This window comes from Fringilla coelebs, assembly GCF_963513975.1.
Source record: "Fringilla coelebs genome assembly, chromosome: 2".
Taxonomy (NCBI): Eukaryota; Metazoa; Chordata; class Aves; order Passeriformes; family Fringillidae; genus Fringilla; species Fringilla coelebs.
Window position 1 is genome coordinate 113,097,431 of NC_140029.1, and position 27,600 is coordinate 113,125,030.

The window sequence follows — 27,600 nt, forward strand, 5'->3', positions numbered from 1 at the left end:
TAAAAAGTACTTTATGCTGTTATGACCTAGATAAGCACTTGCACGTGATTTATTTAAATGAACTTCCACACCTACTTGAAATTAATTACATATTTCCCTGTTCAGACAGCCAAAGGCCAACAGTGCCAACAAATCTGGAGTTGTGCAGAGAGCAATCTCAAAACTTGCTTCCCCTGATGTTTCCCTGTCTGTGTAGGGCCTGTGAAGGGTGTGTGCCACCCTGCATTCTCCTTACACATTTAATAATTCAATTTGTATGGAAACCACAACTTTCCTTTGATCTTGAAGTCACACAGAAATCATTTACAGCCCCTACCAAACATACTTTTAGATGGCTGCAGGTCAGTTTTCAATGGGTCATGATTCACTAAATGAAAAACAATGTTCACAGAAATATATCAAAGCATTTCTCAGTGCAGGTTGCTTTCACAGCAAATCTACATTTTTTACCCTAGTCATTTTGGAATCAGAACTGCAAAAAACCAAAAAGCAAGTAATGAACAGATAAATATTTAAGTGGGATTTAACACTCCTTTGAGTGCTGTCTGTATTAGTTTTCCCAAAACTTTAAGAACAGAAATAAACAAAATAAAAGAGCTCTATTCTGTAACAGTGTAACTTCAAATATGAACCAAATCTAGAAGAGAGGTACATTAAAGGCACAACCTTCACCTCAGAAAATTATAACTCCCTGATGTTACAGGATTAGAATGGATATTGTCACAAGACTTTTATTTTATTAGGTTCTGTTGCTTCCACTAAAACAAAGCAAAGTTTTATTATCTTTAGATCCAGGAAGGGTGAGATTAAAATAACAATTTCATAGCTTGTCTTTCACTTCAATGACAGAGGCATCATCAAGTGCAGGAGTACAATTAACACATGCTGAACATAGCCTCTGAATAAATTAGCAGCTTCCTAAACAGCTAAAAAAAAAATCAAGTTGTCCCAGGTCTTCTTTGTACAGTTCCTCCCACCAATTTATTTCTACTTAATTAAAAAAAAAATTAAAGATGTGTGCAAATATAAGATATGTGAAAATATGTGTCATTAGAGTGATGCTCTAGGAATCTTTTGACAAAAGGGGAGGTTGTGTGAGGATTTTCCCATATGATTTTGTCCCTTTCACCTTTAGAAGACTCTCCTTAAAAGTTTGCTTGCCTGACTACTTGCACTGAAAAAGCAGTAGATCATTTGGACTTGTAAAGTGCTCCCATAAAAGGAAGTGATGAAACCTGAATGTTTTGCAGGAGACATGGTCTTTCAGACTTCTGTTCTGTGACAGGTTCAGCAGAACTCCTCTAAAGCCATGACCCTATTGCATCTTGCTGGTTTTTCAAGCTTAAATATCTAAAATGAGATTTTTTTTCTAATTTTTTCTCTTGACAAAGCAGTGAAAAGCAAAAATACTAGAGCCTTAATATCCAGATTTTTAAAGAAATTCTGTGGCAAATAAACCAGCAGAATTGCAAAATCTCATTTTAAGACTAATTTGGAAAGCATAGGTTATAGAATAAACCATTTTGCTACTACAAGATTATACAAGAATATTACAGCTTCAGAATTTCATAAATAATGGCATTCATCCCTCAGGGACTGAAAAAGGCTGCTACCAAGTGCTTTAAAATGAATTAAACTGAAGGAGGCAGCTGAACAACTTGCAATTCCAAGCTTTATTATCTGTATAACATCCAAAGCAGAAGAAGGATGTTAGGATGTTTTGTGGTTTTTTTTTTTTTTTTTTTTTTTGTTTTTTTTTTTTTTTTTTTAATGCATGATTTGGAAAGTTAGAAAGAAATTTCCCTCCCCTTGGATATTGGGATTGATAAACTGGTGAAGACAAAGACTACCAGCAGGTTTTTTATGACATGCTATAAAACTTGAGACCATCAGCTACAGAACAGACAGAAACCTAAGGTGTATAATAACTTCTACTGCTTTAGACTAGATGGAGATCAATGGTAAAATTTAAAACATTGAATTATTTACACTGAGACTTTGACAAGATTTCATCCCACAGTAGCTTTTCTACACTTCTGTTCAGATAAAGAATTTTCAATGTTTTTAAAGTCAAAGGGGAATGGGTTCAACCAAAGGGGTTTTTCACATCTAAAAATCTCATTCTCCCTGCTCAAGTTTGAAGATAAACAGGATAAATGTTGACCCTGTAGCAGCTGAGGTTCATGACTGCATGTGTAATAAGTTGAAGCTAAGAGCCTGATGTCAATGAAGTCAACATTTTTCCTTGCTCCAGGGAAAAGGCTGATCACAACTAGAGAAAAAGATAGAGTCCACTGCCTGCTGAGTTTTAATAAAATGTAAATATCCTCCAGTTTAATAACAGAAACCTCACCCACCTTACTGTATATTATACAAAAAGGAGCTAATTGAGCAGGCTAGAAATTTAATCTGTACAAACCACACATCCCTTTTTGCATTCAGCAGGGCATATGTGATACTGAAAGTGAAACAGGAGTAGTCAGTCCCTTAAAAATCTGATGTGCAGCCTGGTATTACTGCATTGGATCAGAACACAGGTCTTACAGCACAGACAGTGGCTGCTGATAGAACTGAAAGGTCACAGCACCAAGCACAGCTCAACTCACTTCTCCATTTCTGTCTTTATACCTGTGGGAGAACCTGGAGGAGATTTAGAGCATGCAAAGAATATTGTCTGCTCTGGGAAAAACTGAAGAGTTGGTCCCTTCCTTGAGTTTCAACTATTTAACAAAGAAAACAGGAGGATAACTGTTAATTTTAAGACAGACTTGACAAAGTACCTCTGGGAATTCATTCCTTGAAGAGGGGCTGAACCCTTAAACTAAATAGCAAGAAGAGATGGAGCAGAAAAAAGTGTATAGGTGAGATATAGTTACCAAATACTGTAAAGTATAACTTGGGTACAGAGTTAGGTTGGAGTTAGCTGAAAAAAGAAACTAGCTAAAAATACTTGCCTTGAGTGCCACAGCCATCAGAACTGCAAGTAGTGAATTATCAAGAACTTGTGGACATGACTTTTTCCATTGAAAAAACAAACTGGAAACTGCTTTCAGGAGAACAGTTTTAAAAATGTCATGACCAGAAATGCTAGAATTTTTTTTTCCAAGTATTTGTCATTTTCCACTTTGGCAGTTTCTGAATGAAATCTTTTGGTTCTTGAATGGAAATAATTTTTGTTTGAAAAATTAAAGTTACAGAAATTAAAAATGAGAATTAATGGCCAAAAAAATGTTAAAACAAAAAAAAATTTGGAAATGCATCTATTAATTGACTAGTTAAAAGATATTAATGTTTCATTTTGGAGAAGAGGCTGATTTTTTGTTTCACTCAGGTGAAAATTGTAAACGTCTTTTAAAAGTAATTATCTTGTGATAAGAAATCCATTTTATATCCAATTAAAATGTGTACTACAGAATTAGAGAGAATGCACAGAAATCTTTAGGACTGCTGAGAATTATACTGATGTTATGTCCTCGAGCAGCTACTGAAAAACTGTGTGGGAATTTGTACTCTCCCTGCCTCAGCCATGGTATTTAACCTGTATCGTGTATGCATGGAAATGAGTTTAAATTTCATTTCAACCTGTTTGCAAGTCCTGTTAGGTGAGTATTGTTGAAGTTGACAAATTACTCATGTAATTTTAGAAAATAAAAACCATAAAAATAAAACCCATAAAAGTAAAATATGTCAAAGCATACACTTCCATGCATACAAGAAAGCAGAGAGAGAAGCTGAGAGAAAAGTTTTCATACAAGAATTAAACTGAGATTAAGGACACAATTTTAATTTGAACTAAAACAATTAACCCTTGTCTGTTGTATTCAACTGAAATCAGCAGTTAAACAGATGTGGAATGTAGCTCAATCTGCTTTATAATCTAAGACATCAATATCTGTAGTGTGTCTGAAGAAAGGGAAGAAATAGAAGAAAGCCAACTGAATATTCCCTGCAGAGGTCAGCCCTCCGGGGGCTCTCCCAAGCTCATAATTCCAGAGGTGCACAGCTCCAGTTGGAGATGATGCGGCCTAAGCAATCAGGTAACCTCCAGCACTACGGACAGCAACGTGAAAGAGATTTTTCTCTTTTACTTCCTCTCTCCTGTCTGCTACCAGACCTGGTTTTATCTCTGTAGGATTATTGCACAACGTTTTCTAGTGCATAAAACACTTCTTAGCAACACTGGGAATATTTCCATGTTTATCAGTGCAGTAACATATCATTGAATGAGGGGTTTAAACTTAAAAATACTATTCCTTTCTAGAGTGACTAAGATATATGAAACAATATTAAAAAAAAAAAAAAGGATTACATGGCATCATCTTTCATACTGTCTACATTATCAACAGATCTTCCTCTTTACCCTCTCTGCTAGTGATCCACCTCCAGACAGAAAAGCCTATCCCAAGCCAGCCTCTCCTTTTCCTCCTTCATCCTCCTCCAGTTTTCTATTTGAGAAAAAGATTTTCTCAGTCTTCAATATTCAGAATTTATATCCCCATAGAAAGAGATTCTGATCTAATTTCACCCTCAGTGACTGAGAATCCATGACAATAACTATGGCAAATGCTGAGTGACACACTGTTTTGAATACATCTGGAAAACAAAACAAAAAACAAAACAATCACCAACAAACTAGGTAAAAAATCAGTCCTACACAAAAAAAACTGTTAATGAATTAATTTCCTAAAGCTTATGAAAAGCAGTATTGCCATGCCTAGAGATTTTTTTACAGTAGGGATAGTTTTACCTGCCCCAATGACTCTTTCAATACGAATTCTTGAAGGATCAATCTCCTTGGCAAACTCATGGACAGCAAGAGATGGATCTTCATAAGTGTCTGGATCTATGTATGTTTTGAGTCCTGGGAAATGTACTGCAAGAAAGAGAGAATAAGAGGAATCAGGAACTCCTTGACATTCATGCATTGCAACAATAGTTTTCTTTTTCTTTTTTTTTTTTTAGACTAGACAATGGAAAGAACTGAAAAAAATATCTTCCAGGTTGAAAATTTCAGAAGCCAACAGAAGAAGCTGGTCACCTGAAAAAGGGTCTGCAGAGACAAGTGAAGGCTCAATGATATGGGGAAAAGCATGGCCTCAACACAGCAATGATTATTGCCAAAGCAGTTTATCTTCCCCTTTGCTGCTCCTTGGGCAATTGAGGCAATCTGTCCTTTACTTTGAAAACAGTTGTTTCTAGTTCACTCCCTTCATTTAGTAGATGGCAGAACATCCTGTTTTGCCAAACAAGCGAGGTCTTTGAGTTCCTTTTCTCTCAGGATGAGTCCTGGAGTGCTGTGCTGCTTTGTTCTCATCTGATCAGCTGGAACAGCCAGAGAGCCAGGTGCAAGATGACAACAAAAATATCCAAATCCATTTTCAAGATAATTTCTGTGTGTTTCCTTGGAGATGGCCATGGCAGTAGTGGGTTGGGGCCAGATTGCTTTGGCAGGCTCCAACAAGCTTTCATTTTTTGGCATGGCTGATATCCCTAGTGTTCCTGAGTATAGCACGTTCAAGAACTTGTCTTGTTTCTCCTGGATTATATGTGTGGGAATTCTTTTAAGCTGTTGCCATATTGTGATTAAGTTCTGGAAAACTTTCAATCCATTATCAGAAGTGGATGCTAATAATCCATCAATTTATCAGGACAAAAAAGAGGCATCTGCAGCTGGGTCCAGAGAATACCTTTAAAAAGAATGAAGCATTTCTCAGCCTTCTTTCTCCTGTGAGTTAATAGCTGTCTAAAACAGTAATTCCTCTTTATTCTTGGTTCTGTGGAGCACATATATGAGTAGAGACTTGCCCCCTTCGGTGTGAGGCTGAGACCACTACAAATGAATGGAAGGCTCTGAGATGAAGCTTTGTGTCAACATGAAATACAGTCATCATTTACCCTGGCCTGAAAGACACTGAGCGAGGCTTTTTTCAAATTCAGTCATGGTCTCAGAGGCATATATCAAACTCTCCAGGAGGAGGGTTTTTGTCTTCTTTTATTTCTGGCCATGCTTGGAAACAAATGACAAAACCATCTTTCTAGGCAGTATACTTTATGGGCAAATGTGCCCTTTTCCTTGACAGAAAGAGACACTTGGCTCGATATAGTGGTGTCACCTGAAAAAATATTTTACTTCTGGTAACTCCTGTGTTGATCATAGCATTTCCAGAGATGTTATCAAAATGATGAAATAATAAAATCTGATACCCCTTGTGCAATTCCCTTCAAATTAAAAAAATACATTTAAATTGTTACTCCAACAGGAAACAGTAAGGCAACTAATTTAAACTAGGTAGCTAAACTAAGCTATATAAAGTAATTACTGCCCATGAGAGAAACCCAGGATTTTCTCTCACTGTACTGATCAGTGAGCAGGAACATGAAGGAAGACAACCCATTCCACTTCTTATTTCTTGGGTGGCTAGAAGCATAGATCCCTAAATCCAAAGAGAACTAGATACAAATAAGTCATACAGTCACCAGGAGAGGAATTTTGAGGCAGAAGTCCAATACCCAGAACAACTGAGAGTTCAAAGAAATAAACCTGAAAACCTGCTTAATATTATTAGCTGATTACCAAAAACCCCTTTAATAACAGATTTAATAAGAATAGATTTAGTGAAATAGCAAACAAAAAAAAAGACCGTTGATGATGCAGACAATAAGGATCTACTCAAATAAACAGATTAAAACATCAAGGGCAAAAGTTGTTCAGGAAACAGTGGACCTTCTTCATTTAAAATATGATATAGATATTATATAGTGTTGAACTACTTACAGTGTCCATTTTGCAAATGAGCCCTTCTTTTCTCCTCAGATTTCATTTTGGCCTTTATGTACCACTGGCATCTTTCAAGAAAAACAAGTGAGGTTTTAAATAAAATACTTGCCATGAATAAAACAGATGTACACTGAGTTTTATCTGCAATTTTATGAAAGCCAAGTTCTTTGCATTTGGAATATATATTTACTCATGAATTTAAAGAGGGAAATATTCATGATGAACTACAAATAGATTATATACAAAGAAAAACAAATCATGGTTGAATGATTAGCATGACAATAACTACCTGAGTTTAAGTTTGATGTAATACTTTTTTTTGACTACTCCAAGAATTCTGATACTTCAATAAATTATTACTTTCCTGCATTCCTGTAGTAATTAAACCTTATCCCATTAACTTTCATATACAGTGGGTAAAATACCCTCTCATTTTCTTCATAACAGAATTATAATGATTTCACTGTGTTTCATGAAAAAAGAAAATATCTTTTCACATCTGGCCCCCTTTTTTTCTCTTTTGCTGAGTGGCTTTGTGTAGTTTGAGCTACTGAACACTGCCTACCTGCAGGTCTGATAATGCTGATTTAGGAGGTCACATGGCAGGACCACCTGTTCCAGTCACAAAAAACCAAAATATTTGCTCTTGGTCTTAAGGCTCTTTCTCACTCACTGAGCAGCCTCAAAATTAGTATTTTTTTTACTATTAGAGGGAAATATTTTGTTTAAGGGATAGCAAAGGGATAGCACAGGTTGTGATGCCTGTGGAGAACAGCAGTGCCTGTGGATGTGTGCTCTGGAGTACAGACATGCAGTTCCAAGACCAGCTTGAAAAAAAAAAAAACACTGTCCTCTGTGAGAACACTAACAGCATTATAAAATTAAATAAAACTAAATACAATCTGTAAATCCATACTAACAGTGGAGATCCATGAGGAATAGGTGAACACGCCCACTTCATTTCAATGGTTTGTTTAAACTGCTGAAACACAGCAGGAACAGTTGCAAGTTCATTCACTGCTACACAGGTGATGAGGAGGAAATTGAGGGCAGAAACTCCTGTAGCCTATGTGCCCTTGAGGAGGGAATGCAAACCATTGGATTCTCAGACTCTGTGGAAACTTGAGATTGAACACCACTTGCTGGGACTCCCTAAGGATGCCGGTGACACTTTTAGGACCTGAACACATGATCGGTAGGGTGCCACCTGTCCAGAGGTGGCACCTCCCTAAAAACAAGCTCTTACACTCCAAGTGCTTGCCCAAGGGAACAGGCAAAGAAACAAGACTTTAACTTCACCCAACCCTCCTAAACTTCCATGTAGCCCCAAAGTTTGACTACAGAAGCCAGTGGAGAAGTCTCCTCATTCTGTGCTCATGCTGGCTGCAGAACAATCAGTGATAAGGCTAAATCAGACTGAGCTTTAACATCCCATTTCCTGAAACTGAGCCAAGATCCCAGCCCTGTGTCTTGAAGCCTCTGTTGCTTCATTCCTATCTGCAATTGACAGCCCTACTTCCTGCTTTCTCCTGGTGGATAATGACCCAGCACAGTGCAGAGGCAGGTGCTCATTTCATCCAGCCTCTCCACTCTGAATAGGCTCATCAGCAGCCCTGAGACTCGACAGCTCATCAAATTGTTAATTCTCAACAGTGAAGCAGAGCACATCTGTAGGGTACCAGTGCCATTTTTCATGCTGAAATTTGCCTCTAGTCCTAGAGTAAATTGAGTATTTATTCAAAATTTCCTTGCTCTTTCTTCTGTGGAACATGCTCTTATCACTGCATTTAAACAACACTTCAAAATGAATTCCTATCTTACATAATTGAAATGGTCCCATTGAGTAAGGCAGTAGAAAGCTAAAAGAATCTCTGATATTCTTAACAGTAAAAAACAGGAGGAAGAAACAGAAAGAAACCCATTTCCACATTTTTTTTTCATTCCCAAGTTTAGTGATATTTTTCTAAGGAAGTGTTCGAGCTATTTCAGGATTTCACATATGGATTCCACAAAATCATTTTCTCTGGAAATTGTCTCTCTAAATAAGTCCTCTCTCTTCTAAAAGATCCTACTGCTTGTCACCTTCTGTAGTAATTGCAGGAATATTTACTCAGCCTCTAAGATAATCTAAGGCCACAATATGTTCCAGGGTTAACTGCTCTCATTACCTTCACCAGAACATTAGATTTAACTCGTTTTATTATTTAGAAGAGAGAGCATTAATTCACATAATGGCAGCTACTGCAGTGCCATATTTAGGGTATTGCTGGGGTATTACAAAAAAAACCCCTCTGGCCTGCACTGATAGAACTTCACTTTATGTTCAAATTAGAGGTAATGCTACACCAACAAAACAGATGTGTAATTACAAATCTAAAAGTGCAGCACCCTCTGTTGATAGCTGAGTAGTGCACTCCCTAAAGTTTTGCAATTGACAGCTATGAGATTTTGTAAAATACACTGCAGGGATTTTCTTCTTCTTCTTTTTTTTTCTTTTCCTTGTAATGTCAGAGCCTTGAAGGTGCAGCAGGTATATTGCATTTTTAAATTATCACTCTGCAGGCAAGAGGTCCAGAAACTTATTTTTAAATATTCAAACTACTTCCTGATTTCACATAATTTCTTATCTCCCCAAACTGTGTCTTTATGGAAAACCACAATTACAAAAGAACTGTATGACCAGTGCTGAACAAAGAGAATATTCCGCTTTGTCTAACCCTAATTTTAGCTCTGAAAATGTGCTTTAATGAGTTGAATATTATTCTTAAATTCTGAATTTTAGATGGGAGTATATGAGAACAGTGTTTTAATTACCTGCCAGTGATGAGGAAGAACAAAGTGAGGATGACCAGCAGAGTGAATCCACCCACAGCAGCAGTGGCAATTACAAGAATCTGTCCCTGCTCTGCAGCCATATCAGAAGCTGAAAGAGAAGTGCAGAGAAAAGGGGTTGATGCTCCATCCATCACCCAGGGATTTTGCAAAATGGCTGAAAAAATTTCAATGGTCAAATATTGCAATTTGTTTTTAATGTTCTCCTTAGTGTTTAGCAAGGGCATCAGATGCATATGTGTCTGTGAAGTGAGAAACCATAATCTATATCCCAACTAGTATAGAGGGGAGAAGATGTTTGCAGGTTTCCAAAAGGAGGATTTGTCACTATCAGACACTTGCAATTTATGAAAGTTTGAATATGGCAGGGTTTTGGACAAAAACCTGTATTTTCTTCCTTAGCTTTATCTCAGTCCTGCACCTAATTTGGATGTTCTCTCCATCCCCCATCCCAGTGAAGTCAGCAGTGCTGGGTATGTGAAGATACTAAACTGGGTTCAGGAGAAAGCAAAAGCCAAACCCCCACACCTAATTTGTAGCTTCACATATTCTTCAGCACATCTAGTGTTCAGTTTCATTGTCACAAAATACATAAAGTTTATCATAACATGCTTTGTTGATTAGAAACTCTGTAGTTGACAAAAAAAATTAATCTTTTACCTCTTGTTTTTCTCTCTGCTTTTTTTAGGAATTTGGGGGTTTAAAAAGACCACCTGAAATTATCCAGTTGCTGGAGACTTCCCAGTTTTGTTAATTTATTGTGTATAACATTAAATTTTTACATTGAATATTTACCTACTTACAGTTCAGGTGATCCTCACTGTCCAAATACTACATGAGCAGAAAAAGAATTAGGCTCATTATTTTTCTCTGTCTCCCATCTTGTGATTTCAAAGTTTTATTTGTTAAACTCTGTTCCACTTGAACATTTACACCACATGACATTTACCCAATTCTTACTATTTCCATGGGAAATAAAACATTGTATTGAAAGAAGAATAAATAATTTAATTCAATGACTCCTGAAAACAGGAGTAAATACAGAAAAGGGATTAATTTTTATGTCAGGGAAGCAACTTTGATTTGCTAAACTTGCAAACTGTTCAATAAGCAAAATCTTCAACTTTCTTTAGGCATCAGGTGATTAAAGCTCAGGGAAATCACCTAGGCTGCTGTCTAGAAAGCTCAGCAGGTGATATTGTCTCACTTTGCAGCAGATGAAGCTCAATGCAATCCACTGAGCATTTTCAAGGGAATAGACACCAAAGCCTCATAAAACACTGTTTCCTAGAAAAGCCATTTGGCTTCTGAACAAGATTTGTGTGTGGCTTAAAAACTCTTGATGTAAACGGGCTTTATAAGAGTAATTTTCAGCAAAACCAACTGTTTAGGTTTCTGCCATTAGGTTTCTGTCCAAATAATTGGATGGAAGCATGCACAGGCAGTAAATTACAAGGGATTCAGAGGGATTCAGTACCTGTGGCCAGACAAGTTAAATATACACATCTTCCAAGAAATAAAGGAGAAAATATTGACTGAATAGTTAAATGATATCTAATGATGTTATGGCAGTGGATTCCAGCTCTGTGTTACCTTCCACAAGTTCAGGTTTAGTTGGAAAAATGCAACATAAGAAACATCATTCCTCACAAGAAACAATGCAAATGCTGAATACAATTTTCAGACTAGTGGGAGCTGTGCTAAATGTGGCAAAGATGATTAAAGTCAGGCATGGTTTGAAGTTGTACGTGGAGAAGGTTGCAGAGGAGTCTTTCCTGCCCATCTCTGCAGTGGAGAGGACAAACTGCAGCTCTTCTTTTGTTTTTAATAGGAGGAAGACGTGTGCAAAAATAGTGAATTTGGCAGGAGGAAAGCAAAACCTAAGCTCAAAATTAGCAGCAAAATTTATTTGTCAAAACACAAATTAACTGTGATTTTTTTCAACAGATGTTCACTGCCAAAGCAACAACCCAGGAACCTTCCTGGTGCAAATGTAGGGGCTGATTCCATGGCCCAAAGAAGCACCTGCAGCTATCAAGATGAAGATGTATCCTAGATCATTTCTGGATGGAGCTGCTATTTTTTTTGTGTTCTAGCTAAAACAGGATTCAATCTACCCATTTAATAACATACATTTTTCTATGAGGAACCAAAGTCACATTAATGGAGGGGAGAAATTTAGACTGATTTATGTTCTTTCCACCAGTAAACAATACAGATTTTTAGCTGAGGCTGTACCTACTTGAAAAGTGATAATTCTGTTTCTCTTGTTTGTATGTTAGAGGCCAGAGTTGAATACATTAGGCTTTTTTCCTTCATGTAGTTAAATCACTACAAGGAGTTTTCAAGCCTGAAACTTCCACATGACCTTAATTTACCTGTCAGATAAAAATGTCAAATGACAGACAAGAATAACTGGAAAATGTGAATTTGTTAAAAACTGACAGAGAGGCTGGTAAGGCAAAATGATGGAAACATTTATACACAGACTTATCACATACAAGTAAAAGGTTCCACAAAAAAACTATTCAAGCAGTGAGAAGACAGTAATCAGGGACTCTCAATGTCTCGAATTTTTACAGCATTTTACCATTCTAAAATAAATTCTATGTGTCTCTCAACCTCTCTGCTCTTTTCTCATTTTTCTAGCTTTCTCTTATGGTGAAGTTGAAAATACTAAGAGCATTATTTGTTTCTGTTGTGCATGTTCTTGAATATTTTTTGTCACTTCCCGGTTTTCCTTTCTTATTTTTTTTCTGTGTATATTGGTCTATGATCCTGTGTTTCTCCTCAGAACTTCTTGGTTATGCAAGGCAGAAAAACACATTCTAAAAACCAACTTTGTCAGGTTGCAAAGCCAAGCAAGTTCCTGCAACCTCATTTCATCCCTTTGAGTGTACATATGAGAATGCTGCATCCAATCACAGAAGTGCGCAGCACTTTTTCCAGAATCTCATGTTGGACAACATGGACAACATTCCTGTACCTAAAATCAATATTTTATTGTCTCTACACTGTCCAGGGCACTCACAAACCATGAGCAGAGCTAAGAGAGCTTAGCACCCCTCTAACTGGGCTGACTACTTAGTCTGGTTCTATTTTTCATTCTGTCTACATGTCTGCTAAGTGAGCTCACTTGGACAGAAAACACTTAAAAAATGAGTAATTAAGACAAGAAAAAGGGAGAATTTATGTCTTATCCAAGACTTTTCAGTAGTATACTGCAATGTTTGGGTGGCAAAACTCTTCAAGAACATTTTACCTGCTACTGGTATGATTAGTCCAAGAGATTTTAAAACTGGATTATATATGCACCCAGGAGCTTTTTATCCAGATAAACTCCTCACTGCCATTGCTCTTCATGCTTAACTCATGCTATATGCCTGAAATGATGCTTGAAGTTTCTAATTGCATTGTTCCAGCTTCCTTCCTCAACACCATGCCCAAAAATCCCTTCTGCATCCAGCCTGGTGTCAGTTCTGCCCCTACAATCCACTTTTTACATCCATGCCCTGTCTCATCTTCTCTCTACCTTCTTCAAACAAATGTATGGAGGAGGAGCTGCACCTTCCCTCCCCTCTGGGCTGAAGGGAAATAATCCTCTTGTCCTCACTGGGCACACTGGAAGAAATTGTGCAGATCTTTTATTCAGAGTGCAAGAGGCTGCAAACCAGAGAGAATCTTTCAGCTCTGCTCTTTCTTTGAGCAAATTTTTCCAAAACATTTTACAAGTTTATGTATTTGGTATAAGAGAGCTGGAAGCCCTAATGACAGCTCACTTCTGTCTCTCAGTTACATCCCTTGCTTACTTCAATTTGACATCAATCAGGCAGCAGACCCTCCAGCAGACTGAAAGATAAAAAAGTGACAGAAAGACAGCCAGACTGATAACAGCGAGCAGCTGTAAGACAGATAAGAGTGGACAGTGAGCACTGGAGCTCAAATAGACAGGAACAGGCTGTCAGGGGGATTTACAAGGCATTGTAAACAACAGTGCTTAAGAACAGTAGGTAAGAAAAACACAAAGTCTCATTAGGGAAACCTTTACATTTCACAAATGCAAATGCATATCCTGTGCAGTTCCTGTGATACAGTGAGCAGATGGGCTCCAGTCAAATGGGACATGAGAAGGCAAAGGTGAACTTAAAAGGGACTGTCACTTGCATAAGAATGTAAAACTTTTTGGTGTCTATTCACTTGAAAGCTTTCTTCCGAGTATTTTCCCCTAATATCCACTTCCTGGCCAGTGGATACATGGAAAGTCTGTGCAGGCAGTTTGAGATCTGAATGAGGATGTTGCTCTTGTTTAGGAAATGCAGAGGAGAAGTGAAGTCTGGGTTTCTGGACACATGCAGTGGTGCAATCAGACAGACCAAAACTAAATGTGAAGAACAAATGGCTAAAAGTATTAAACACACCAATGAAATAATTAAAGACAAAATGAGACATTCATTTAGTATCCAGAGCTGACTAATACTGAATGAACAGTAGGATGTGGAAGAAGTGGGGAGAGATCCAACCAGAAGTTTCTAAATATGAGATATGTGTCATCTGATTTGTTTTGTTTCAACAAAGAATTCAGTGTACTACTGTCAAAACATTAAAAATATTAAAAAATCCAAGAAAATTCTATTTTGCATTGGTAATGCAATAGATTTTCTAAAAATCCTTATGATGGCTTCTCTGTCATGGCACGAACCAGGGCACGTGCTTAAACCAGTAATGGACCCGCACTGGAATCAAATATTCAGGACCCTTTTCTTGGGCTTTGGAGTTCTGGAAAGAATGAAGTCACATCTAGTGGCAAACCCAAAATTGACCTGAGGATGAAAAGTAAAAGATAGATTTTGTGGATGTAGGAAGAGGGAGAAGAATGTGAAAATTCAGCAGAATTTTCTGGCAATACACAAAAATCACCATCTGAGACTATGGCAAAGAAATTAAAGTTATTGATCCATCAAGACTGCAGTTTCAGCCAATTATTTTTTCACAGTCTTCAACTTTATAAAATACCTAATCAGGTATGCCATTAGCATTTCTGAAATGTTAAGGGTTTTATTGTTAATAATTTAAAGTATACAAAGTCTGCATTGCTTTGGATTAAATATCATAATGTGCTCACATTTATTGCTCTGTTCAGCCCAAGCACAAGTACACAGTGCATAAATGTTACTTGGTCCCTTAGGTCCCTTCCAGAACAAGCCAACCATTCCACTTGAAGATTATTTTTTCCTAATGATGAGAAGGCCAAAAAGGAAAATACCCTTGGTTTTAGAACCAGCCCTGCTTTGGCATGAAAACTGTCCAAAAGCTGTAAATTGTCTGATATTTTACAAATTCCTCTGGGCAGAAGGACCCCTGAGGTAATGTAAAGAAAAAACTTCTCTAGGAAAAAAAAAAATAAATAAAAGGTTTGAATCATTAATTAAAAAAAGAACCCAACAAAACCAACCAACCAAAAAAGGTATTCCATAAACAGCTGGTTAGAAGAGAGGGGGGGAAAAAAAACCAGAGAGGGTAACAATCAGAGATTAAAGCATCTCTGCCCTAGGAAAAATGTTTTTCTTAATTGTCAGAACACATTTTATTCTCTGTTAGGAAGGACCAGAGTGTTTCTGTGGTGACTCAGAAAGCTGGTTATTCTGACACATAAAAGCAGGAGCTACAAGTGAGGTTTATGCTCCAATTTAAAGCCCCAGCAGTGGCAGCTGTGTGTGTGCTGGAGTGTATGAAAGCCTGCCAGCTTTGCTATGAGTGTTTTGCCTGTAAGGTGCTGAAACAGAGACTGAATAAAATGACAACAAGAAACAAAGTCACAAGTGGTGGTTGCTGTGTTTTGGAAAGGTTTCACATTTCCCAGGTGCAGCCTCTGGGCTTTAAAAGAGGGAGAAATGCCTGTTAGCATCCATTCATCCGTCCCTGCTTCCTTGAGGAGAGTTTTTCTGACTATCCTAGGTAGCTCCATTTCCTATAAAAATAAAATACAAATTTTACTCTTTTGGATGCTCCACTTGTTTCTCTTTGCATCAGGGAGAAGAGTCCACAACAGAGCTCCCCAGGCCGTGGCTGCCTCAGTCTGTGGGTCAGTAAGTGAGGGTGCTTCCCAAATATACATCAGCATTAATAACTAACTTCTTTCACTACTTCTGCAAATTTGCTCTTCTCTCTCCCTCATGCACCACCTTTAGCATACCCACCAAAATGTTTTAGTGTTCCTGGTAATGATGAATCTATTTTATCCTTTATACCTTTATAATTGAAAAGACACAGGTAGTGTTTCACCCAGTACATCAGAAAAGGCAGGACACTGTCCTGCCAAAGGACAGTGTGTTTTAGGACATTGATATACACATCTTAGAGCTGATGAATCATTAATTTTCTATAATTAGGCTATTAAAGAAAAACCTTAATTTTTGATTGCTTGCTTTAGCACCATCTACTAACAAATTCTGTCAACATTCAAGCAGGGTAAATGGAATAACCTTGGATGTTTACTTGCATCTGGTCTGAGAATCAATTCTTCTCCACTGTAGCATGTTCAGCTGGCAGAGAGCTGGAGAATGTTACAATCAAAGGCCAATAAAAGATGACTTTTATCAAACACAGAATTTAAAATATTTTTTGTTATTTTCATGAGAGTGTTGGTTGATAAATTCTCTTTTCACAGTACAGACTTTTAAAACACTATTCTTCCCAGCCTTCTCATGAAAATGCTTCCTTTGAGTTAATTCAAATCTAATTGAAAGGCCACAAAAAGTAACTGCAAAAGTGGAATTTTCACCAAGTAACGTTTCTAGTGAGGAGGGTTGGAGAAAATTGCAATAGGCTGCTTTGGCCTAATATTATTTGCTATCTTTCAGAAAAATTGAGAAAAATGTATAGTAAAAAAAAATCCGAAAATTTTCAGCTGAGCTGCCCACTGCCACAATAGTAAATGATGAAGAGAGATTCCTACACAGCTGGATTAGGACTGGTTTGTAAGACAGATGCAGGCCAGCACAGGCAAATTAACATTTATGGGTACTGACAGGACCAAGCAGCCCAAATCTCAACACAGCTCTCCCAAATCTCTCTGTGAAAATGTTAGTCAGTATCTTGAAATACTGAAAAAACCATTGCTGTATTCTATTTCTTCAGCTATGTGAAACCATGTACTAGTTTAGGTAGCAAGTGCTTAGACACATAAGTAAAAGAAATCAGAATTATTGAAAGATAAACTGTGTTAGGTTTGTTTATGGCACCATGAACAGATTTATTTTTCCAGTTTATTTCAGTGTCAGGTTCAGCTTTGATGTTATACTCAAAAAGGATGTTAAAATTAAGCTTACCATGCAGCCACCTGCATCAGTGCACTGAGAAAGAGAGATGGGACCAGGATGGAGTAAGGGGAATGTCACTGCCAGGAGATTCCCTCAATACCAATGAGGGGAAATGTCACTGGAGCCACAGTCTTCCTGATTTAGATGGGCAAGTGACATTTTCACAATGTGAAACCTCATAGAGGTCTAAACACTATTTTCTTTTTACATGAATTAAGCCTTGTATTTACTGCACTAGAAGATACAGGCAATGCCTACTGAAATTCTTGAAAGCACCCAAGTGCTCAACTTCTATTCAAACCAATTGGCTTAAGCACCCAGCAAATTTTAAAAAGTCCAATTAGGCATTAAGCACTGGGAAATCTATCCCTGATTGATTTTTGAAATAGAAGTTAAGAAGCAATAAAAATGGAACACAAATCCCTGGGTGCTCTTGGAAGCACTTACATAGTTCTGAGTCTGTACATTAGCTTAAACAAATTGAATTCTAAAACACTAATGAAAAACATGGTATACGTAATTGCCTAATTAAAGTAATTTAATTAAGTGAGTGTTTTAATGTTGTATCTACTACACTAATTTCCTCTCAAATTCACATAAATACCTTTTTCTATGTTTCTTTGAACATGGAAGGCAACACATGACAAGTACAAATTCGTTCAGAGTGTGAACATCACACATGAAGCCTTTTTGCATATTTTGTAGGAATAGGAAGGCCTCTTGCCTCTTAGTGCCAAATTTAGTAGGTTTACTGGCTGATGGAAATGCATATAAAAGTTTTCAATTTTTTATTTGTGGATTCTGGGAGCACTGACAATTGCAGGGTGAAGAGTCCATCACTGGGAGCTTGCATGAAGCTGCTGGACTTAGGGAAAACCTGACTAAGGGTATTTCTAGATCTTAAGAGGCAAGACTTCTATAAGGAAAGAAGTGATCAGAGAATCCTAGAGCATCTTAGCTTGGAAGGGACCACAAGGAAATTTTATGGAAGAGAACATTTCTTCAGCTGCAGCACTGGGCTAACATTTCTGTGTTGTTGTAAATCCAGAACTGTGAGTCTGAGGCTTGTTTTTCATCCCATAGCACTGGTCATTTTGTGATAATCAAATGGTATGGGTTCAGCCATTCAAACTCCCAATGTCTCATTGGCTTAGAATTAGATGCTACTTCTATTGTATTTATTTTTTTTTTTCCTTTCAGTGAAACTTACTTTCATCTCCAGTTTCAAATTCAAACTTCTGGCTATAGCCGCTGTATCCTGCTGCCGTCCTGACTCTGATATGAAATATATACTTGGTGGCTGGCTTGAGACCTGTGATGATAACACTTGGAGCCTTGGACCTTGTGGAGGAATAGCTGAGCTGCTCATGCTCCTGAGGGACAAAAGAGGGAAGAAATGATATCAAGTTGAGTTGAACAATCTTTGCAAAAATTATATAACAGAACTGAAGCTCTATATTCTTCTCATGAATGTAAAATGTGTTTATAAAAGGAGGTGCAGATATGGATTGTTGTACTTTGGTTCTGTGCTATAGTCAGAATGTATGATATGGCCTTGACTTCTAGATTTCAGATTTTTTTGTCTCTAACCCTGCATACAGACATGTTTTTGTGACTTGGGTTAGCAACCAACCCAACTGCAGTCAAACCAACATGAATTTCTACAAGACTACATTCACAGAAAAATGGCAACTAGAATGGAAGCTCATTATTTTTGCACAATGGACAAACTAGGAGGTCAGGAAACACTACCAAGCTGCAAAATAAAGATGTGGGAGTATTCAAATACCCGCTACTCACTTCTACCCGCAGGTAGTGCCAAAATGCCGGCGCTATCCGTGGGTAGACCTGTGGGTAAAAGAAAATAGGAATTAACTTTTTCTTTAAAGCCTGTCGACTTTGAGCATGGTTCAACTGCTTCACTGCTGCTGAGCTCATGTCTCTTTCCAGGTAGCTGTAATGTAGTCATACATGAAATTCACTTTGAAATTCTAGAAGGAGAAATACTCTGTGCAAAATTCCCCTGTTAATCTCCTGGCAGTTGATCCCAGGCAGCTGCTGAGAATTCCTGAGTCTCACAGAGATCCCTGAGAATTATGGGCTCTGGAAATTACCACTGCAGACCAGCTGCTTCAGTATGGAGACCAGAAACATCAATTTCTGTGCTTTAACTGAGTGCTGCTTTGCTAGACAGGTCTTGGATGATGCTTTTACATGAGAGGATGAATTGGAAGAAGAACATTTATTCCCTGTCATTAGTTACTTGATAAACCAGTAATCTGTAATATTTTATGTGCTGCCTTAAGGCTAGGTTTGCTCCCTTGGAGCAGGATTTGTCTTGAAACCAAGCAGGAATGTCCTTGGCATGTGCTTAACAGTCCAACCGTGACACCCACAGGGCACCATACAGGTCTATTATACCACGCAGTGATATTAGAGCAGGTGTAAGTTATTCAAAGGGTGCTTCTAGCCTGTTCAGAAAGAAATCTATTTCACAGAAGAGATATAACCAGGAGAGGATTAGGTTTCAGTCAGATTCTGTTGGACTTTTAACCTCTTCTCAGTAATATGCATGCACTTTTTACATAAAACAAACAGTATTTATACAACAGTATTAGTTAACTTCAGCCATGTGAAACAAATCACATTAGCACAGGGCAGCAGGTGGATCACTACTCCTGTATACAGGGAGATGGCTGAGAAAACCAGATTAAGGAACAAACACACAGAAGCAATCCCATGATTCTGTTAAGGGAAGGAGCAAGAGGAAGGTAACAATGATCAATATTAAAAATAACTGCATTTAACTTGCACTTCAAACAGCAGAAATAATTTGAGAAAATACAGTAGAGGAAGTATTGATTTTTTCTACAGTCTGTTACCAAAGTTGAATCCATGAGGAGCATGTATTCATATTGAAATAGTAGGACAAAATGTACATGTAATCCTATGGTTAGAGACGATAATTAATACAACTAATTACTTCTTTACGTATAAGACTTCTCCCAATTACTTGAAATGTTGTAACTTCACTTTGAACAGATACAGTGGATTTTAGACATGCTTTAATGCATTTCAGAAACTACCTATTTTTTTCTGACAGAAAGCCTACTTGTTTGAGTGATAGGTGCTACTTTTTTTTTTCTGATTAAGCTTATATGACTTCCTGTGAAGGAAAGACCTTGGAAATCTTCATTGCAGATTATGTAAACAGCAAAGGTTTGTGTTATACAGGTATTAGACGAGTCTCTCATAGCCCATAGATGGGCAGTGACTTTATACTTTGGAATGCTCTGGATATTTCTATTTAGACTCTGTAAGCCAAGGAAGAGACCAGCACCTAAGGGATTTCACAGTACAATGTAATAGTTGCAAGCTGTTTCTACCTTACTGCTTGAAATCAAGTCCTAGCATTTAACAGTATACTGTTTCTTCTGACCTGCTAGAGAGATTGCTGAAAAAAAAGATGTAATTGTAAAAAGAAATAGGGTCTTTAAGGTATTAAAAAAAAAAAAAATCAGTGGAGATTCCCCAAGGTCCATTGACAAGATTTACTCCCTGAAGCCCGCAGAAAAAAGCCAGCAGCAGCAAAAAGTGGAAATGACTACTGGAAAAGAATCTGAGAAAGATTGCTTCTTTTCCAAATTGTTTCTTTTCCAGTTTCTAAAATGACTTTTGGAAAAGAAACAATCAATTATATTATTATATTATATTACAGGCTAAGTACTGCTTGTGTAAAACATACATTTGGGATACACTGCCTGCATAGCCAGGGGTGTGGACAGGCAGGCAGCAAATATAATTCATTGTTTTTCATTGGTCAAAGACAATGAGTGTGACAAGGGCTGTGAAAAGACAATGAGTGTGACAAGGGCTGTGATGGTGAAAATGGGTCCTGAGGGGCAAAATGGTTCCTGAGGGGCAGCCATCACTGCCTGTCCCTTCTGGAAGGTATTCTGGCTACCTCCAGGGGTTGTCTGGCCTGTTGCTTCCTCACCACCTGCCTGGGGTTGCCTGCAGGAAGCCCTGAAGTGTCCCTCCTTCATGCCCTCCCCTGTCCTTTCTTTCTGCAGCCTCTCACGCCATCCATCCCACAGACTGAAAAATGATGTCTGGGAGTACCCAACCTTAAAAGTAATAGTGCTGTCATGTGGGGAAGGGGGCAAGATTTGTTACTGCATGTGAAATAGTGGAAAGGGAACCTGTCACCTTGGTTTGAGAACAAGCTTCAGGAGCTTGAGGAAAAATTTGCTCAAACTCAAGACAAAATGATTCATAGCTGGAAACTTCCCAGGGCTGGAATGTTTTGCACAAAGAATCCAGCCTTTTAGGACTGGGTTCATACAGAGAACCCTCCAAAGAGTGGATGCTTTGCCATTGCTCCATTCTCTTGACAACTGATCTGCAGCCTACCTGGAAAGCCAGAGCTTTCTACAGAAATGCACGGAGGTGGCTCTGAAGGCTGGCCACTCCTTCTGCCATGATCTTTCCCAGGAAGGCTGAAGATGGACTCAGAACAAAAAAAAAATACAATTCTAGTCTGCACAGAAGTACAGGATGCTTTGTATTATTCTTGCTATTGACCATATGCACTCACTTCTACAGGAATTCTGTGTTCAAAAAGTCAATTTTAAACCGAAGGACCTAACTGTACTTCTTGGATATTAGTGCATGCTTTTCCCAGATCCTGCTTTCATGTTGTGGCAAAATACAGATATATATCGACTCACTTACCATGTACCCTATTTTCCATCAAAAGGAAGCATGATTTTGTGTGCTAGAAGGATCTATGTCTTGTGATAGATTTCTGACCTAGACAGTGATAGGGCCAGAATCAATGGGAAAGGCCACTACATTTATTCTGTACTTGATAACTACAGACTGCCAAATCTGCAAAACAAAACAGAAGTTTAACTGATATGGCTGCACCTCCTCCTATGGCACATCAGAAGTAAGATAATATACAGTTGGCCACTATGTATGGCTCAGCGTTCACAAAAAGAGAAGGGACACAAGAAATGCTCTGATGCTTTACACCAGTATCAGAGCAGCATTTGTGATCTTAAGGTGGCAAAGGACTCACAAGAAGCAGCTCTGAGAACACAGGGGCTGAGGGGTTAAAAATGAGTTAAAGGAGTCTATCTAATATAATATACTCATGTAACTATGAGACACAATCTGATATGAGGAAATTCATAAGACCTCTTCCATATCCTACTGTAAATTTATCTTGGTGAAAATCTGTAATTAAAACATAAATATAACCCAAATGCAAGCGATGCCAATGTTATAATACAATGTAATACTAACTCTATGACTACCTATCCAAGTTAAACAGAATTATATTATGAACTTTGAAAATGCTATCTCTGTTTCTAAGGAAATTGTATTTTTCTTATTGTTTGTGTGATTCTTCTTGCAAATGGAATCTGTTCTGATTATGAGGGACAGTGTTCACAAATTCATGACAGTTTGCTCTGTGCATGGACAGGAAAACCTTTCAGAATCAAATTCTTTCCTTCAGCCACCTCTGCCTATCTGGATCTGTATCTATCCTAATTTTATTCTTGGCTTTATAGATAAGGCATTTTCTTCATCTCTAAAGAGACAGACTGGCTGAGTGGAAGGCACAATGGTGCTAATGGTCTAAGACTAGACAACCTCATTTAATGGAGTAGCAACATCACAGGATAAATATTAATGAAATGTTTTCTGCTTCTGCAGTGCATCAGAGTAGCAGTCAATATTCAGATGTTCTATTATTGTGATGATTAGCACCATTTTTCTCATATACTTAAAAGAAAGGGGATTCCCCCCAAAACATTAACAATTTTAAATAAATAGATGACTATATTAAATAAATAAACTATCACATTCCACACCTGTGTGGAAAATATTGCTCTCTAATTTTATTCCCACCTTAGTACAGAAGAAAAGAGCACAGAAATGAAGACTTTGTGGACATATATAAGAAAAATACTGACAAAGGCTAACCAAAATGTGATGGCCTTTAATCACTTTAGACTCCTATGGCAATCAAAGAGTGCACATACTGATGTAGGTGAGAAAAAGATTATTTATCTCAAAATCTTTAGTGAAAAAAACCATTAGAAATTAAAGCTGAAATGCTGAATTTTGCTTGTAGTGCTGAAATAACCTTTAAAAGATTAACTTTACCAGTAAAGCACTGATAAAATCCTGGCACTTTCAGGCATACAAGATCTGTCACCATTAATATTTGAGTGGCTGAAAGAGACATGGCTCTAATAAAAATAGTATCAGTATTTAGTTTAGCAGTATGAAAAGATAACCAAATGTAATTTGTTATGATTTAGATTATATAATGGGAGCTATATACTCTTAGTCCAGCTTATTTTATGAATGACAATGAAGGTATTTTGCTCATTGAGTGTCACAAGTGACAAAAATCTTCTTAAACAGAGATAGGGAAAGGGATTTCTACCTTCTGCCAGCTAAAAGAGACTTATTGTCCCCACAACTTTCAAGTGTGTGTGTGCAGAAAGAATCCAGGGAGAGTAACTGAATTTACTATCAGCTGTTTGCAAACACATTTTCCTGTCTATATCTATTGTCCTGAAACATGAAAATTCTGTATTAAGCCACCTAATCCCACTTGGCCTTTTCAGAGCACTGTTATTTAACTGAAAGAAGAACTATAGAGATTAAATCTTTATACCACAGGGACAGGTCTTTATCCTGTACACTGAAGCACAATGTCAAAGCTGAGTAAGTACCACATTAAAGTAAAGAAGATTTGGAGTTTCATGATTCAGGTGCTATAAATGTTTAAATAAAAGCACCAAGAATAAAAAAGAATTTTTATGAGACCATTTGGTCACATTTTTCCTCTTTCCTGGATACATCAGCCTGAGGAACACACACAATGTGACCTACAGAGGAAGCATCATTATTTTAAAGGAATGACCATGATTCTGGAAGACAGCAATGTTTACTGATCATAGCTCTAGCCCACTGTGCATGGAAATCTCCAAATTCTTTCTTACTTTTCCCATGGGATCAGCTATGCTGGCACTCCATAATCACCTGAACTTTAATGCTGTGCTACCCATTAGGGTAACACAGTAGTTAATTATTAGGTATAGTCATTGACTGATTCATCAGTTCAGATAGAATCTATTAGAGATAAATAACATCAAGCTGTGGAATTTGTACTTACTCTCTGTGATGAATAAAAACAGAGTCCCCACAGCTCTAATTTATGGAAACTGCCTCTGATTTATAGAGTCTATACTCTTCTCACAACTAATTTTCCCCCAATGATTCTCAAAAAGTGTTTACTTTTTTTACAATAAAATATTTTCATAATATGATTTCTGAATGCCTGTCGCCTCTAGTCACAGCACCTTTGTCACCTTACACAGATGTAGACAAGGACTAATTACACTGAAAGCAATAAAATTAACTACACCTGTGGAACTCTGTGTCTGCCTTTGATAGTTTCTTTAGATTTACAAATTTTGTGTGTGATTTTCTCCTAGAAAACTATTTTGACCTACAGTACATCAACTAAGAGGAATGCTGGCAGAAGATTTGAGAAAATACTTAAATGTTCAAAATAGGGCTTCTAACATTAATTACTGATTACAATCTGATCAACAGGATTAGTAAATTTTTAATGTAACACAGAGTGGTAGGAAAAATTACAATAAGAGAACAAGAAGTAAAAGAGACCATTAAGATTCTTTGAAAAATGCTCTTCCTAAAAAACCCTGTATCTCTGGTCTTCAGCTGAACCACAAACTTGAAGTAAATTTAGAAAAGTGATTGCAAAGATCTGAGGACCAATCTAAACTAAGTAGAAAACTGTGCCAGCAAAAAATCAGGGCCAGATAGAAAATTGCCAATGGCTCTAGTGTTTGCTTCAGAGGAGAAATCTGCAGCACTTAAAGGCATCAGCCCCTTCAGGTTGTAACCCTGTCCCTTCCCTCCTTGGCCTCCCTCCTGATTAATCTGAGATGTAACAGTCTGGGGAGCTGAAACACTCAAGTGTCCTTTACCTGTTTGGCCATTCAATATTTTATATTTTGATTGCCTGTCAGTCAGCTCATCACTTTTTCCATATATAAAAGTGAAGCTGTCAACATGAAAAGGGGAAGAACAGATAACCAATCATAAAGAAAATATGGAAAGGTCAAACCCCAGACAAAATGCATTTTAATTGGATTATATACTTGGAAAGGCAGAAATGAGTTGATGTGAGGTGAACCATGAAAAGCAGAAAATTAAATGAGGAGAGAGATGAGGACAGGGAGGCTTTAAAACAATGTTAGAATTCTCACCAGCACAGGGAGGTGAGGGCTGGGCAGAGCAAAAACTGAGTGGTTCACATGCTGGGCCAAGTGGGACTGCCAGGTGTGAAGGCAGCAGACAGGAGAGAGCTGATTGTCCCAACAAGGAGATCAAAATGAAATAAAAACAGGCCTTAAGTTAGGGATGGAACAGGGTGCAATCTAGCATATAACAAAGGCAGCTGGAGAACATGGCCTGGGTGGTCAGATGAGCACAGATATTAAATCCCATCTTTCTGGCAGTAATAAGCTACTCTGATAATGGTTGTTTGTTAATTAAAAATATTTACCAGTGAAAACCTCTGCACCAGGACCTCCAGAAGACTCTCTAACTTCTGAATATAAGAGTGCCAGCTTCTTCAGCTGCCTTGAAGATTTTTCTCATCTTTTCACTCATTTTAAGTTTCTTTTCCAGTTCGAAAGAAGCAGGAAGCTACTGCAAGCACGAACTAAATTTCAAAGGTAAAAAATTCAACTCAAGTAATACTCAAAATTCACCTTAGGACAGTAAAGCACAGTTTCTCCTGGGATATCTAATGCTAAGATTTACTTCATAATGATGTAATAAACCTGCAGACAAATACAGTGCAACAGAAAACAGAAGCAATCCTGAAAATTTAAAGATTGGAAGGCTTCTGTGACTTTCTTTGCTGTGAAACAAGCCCAGAGAACTGTGGACATACAGTGAGCTGATTCCCAAGTCATTTCCTTTGGTGTATGAGGTTCAGGGCTCACAATTCTGAACGAGGTCCTGGTGCCACTGCAGGTTCCTTCTCCCCATTCTTACCCTTAACGCTCCCCCAGAGCCCAGAAATCTGCAGATCAGTGGCTTTCTGAATTAACTAAATTTGTGTCATTGTGTCTTACAGCTCATGGACTTTTCTTCCAGGAATTTCCTTAATTATTCCTTCAACCAATTTTGCTTGTGGCCTCCAAAACATCCCTAGGCAAAAAGTTTAATTAAAAACTGTGTTTAAAAAATACTGTGGGGATTTTAAAAAAAATTACCTTTCTGACTATTTTTTAAAATACACTTTAGTTTCTTATCTATAAAAATTAGTGATTAATAATCAATATCAATAATATGTTCAGCCAATTTCAAAATATCTGTGTATATAATTGAAACAGAACTTCTAGTTACAGATGGGAAGTAGATAATGAAATATTTAAATTGAAAATGCAATACCCTGTAAGAAAGATAACAAAGAGGGACAACTTGTGTGATGTGAAAAAAGTCACAGTCCAAACACCTGAAGGTCTCCAAGTTGCTGAGCCATGGGGCAGGCAATCTTCTCATACCCAGCATTACCAGCATGGGTAACATCACAGCTGTGCTCACAGAACTGCTGTGTCCCTTCATGGCAGAACTCAAAAATGTGGTGATCCTATTTCCTACTGAAGTGTGAAGGCAACTTAAATGCAGAGAAGCATCTTACAAAGGAAGTGGAATTTCAATACAAGAGCAATCATCCAATTTTTCAGAAGACTTGTACAAGGAGGTGACTTGCTACAGTACAGAGCAGCCAGCACTCTACTTTAACAACCCCCCAGCAAAAACCACTACAAAATAAACAAAAAATCCCCTAAAAACCCCAAAACCCTTCCCCCTCCCCCCCTCCCCAAATCCCAACAGCTCACAACATATCTTCAATGTGAAAATCAAATTATTCTACCAATCCAAAAATATAGTACAGCACTGAGTCAGCTACACAGAAGTCAGCTCTAATAGTGCTGCCGACAAATTGGCTTAATTCACTTCATTTCAGAATCCCTACAATATTCACAGGCCGACAGGACCAGGATTTGGATTAGGGCTTCCTTTCAGTGCTGAATATTTTGTCAGGTTTGTAACACCTTGCTGGGAAATTTCAACTCCTGTGGGATGCTTGCAGCTCCACAAACACCCTCGTAAAAACCACATTCTGTACTAAAACCACATTACTAAAAATCTCTTGTGGAATCATGCCTTTACAACTCCTTTCTAAGATGTGTTGCAGCCTTTTAGGATGTTAGGACATGTAGACTCCCTGGGCTTATTTTAAGATTAGTTTCAGCTTAGCTTGAATGTTCTACATAAATAAGTTTTAATATTAGAAGAGCAGACTAATGCAGAATTTTCTCTTTTCATTTGCTACTGAATGTTTCCTGCCTGGCAAATCCAGAAAAGATCCCTAATGATACACAACAGCTTGAAAATAAATTCAGTGGTATTAATAAAGCTCGCTTTTATTTAAGTAAGCAAAATATCTACTTTTATAGACTGAATTGATTCAGATTGCTATTCAGATTTTCTATTCTGGAAAAAAATGACTGAAGTCATTAAGATTAATTTCAGATGATA

General features: G+C 37.6%; 1 protein-coding gene across 2 annotated transcripts in view; it reads right to left on the bottom strand.

Annotated features, from left to right (window-relative positions):
* EPHA6 (EPH receptor A6) overlaps nucleotides 1-27,600 on the bottom strand; it is a gene marked incomplete at both ends in the record, with an annotated part of 367,314 nt that overhangs the window by 79,753 nt on the left and 259,961 nt on the right. Inside the window, 5 exons of one of the 2 annotated variants that reach the window (XM_084201421.1) lie at nucleotides 4,748-4,873; nucleotides 6,776-6,846; nucleotides 9,593-9,701; nucleotides 18,140-18,302; nucleotides 18,730-18,777. In XM_084201421.1, the coding sequence (XP_084057547.1) occupies nucleotides 4,748-4,873; nucleotides 6,776-6,846; nucleotides 9,593-9,701; nucleotides 18,140-18,302; nucleotides 18,730-18,777 (517 nt within the window). Of the gene's footprint in view, nucleotides 1-4,747; nucleotides 4,874-6,775; nucleotides 6,847-9,592; nucleotides 9,768-18,139; nucleotides 18,303-18,729; nucleotides 18,778-27,600 lie in introns of both variants that reach the window. The other variant, XM_084201420.1, reaches the window with a different exon arrangement.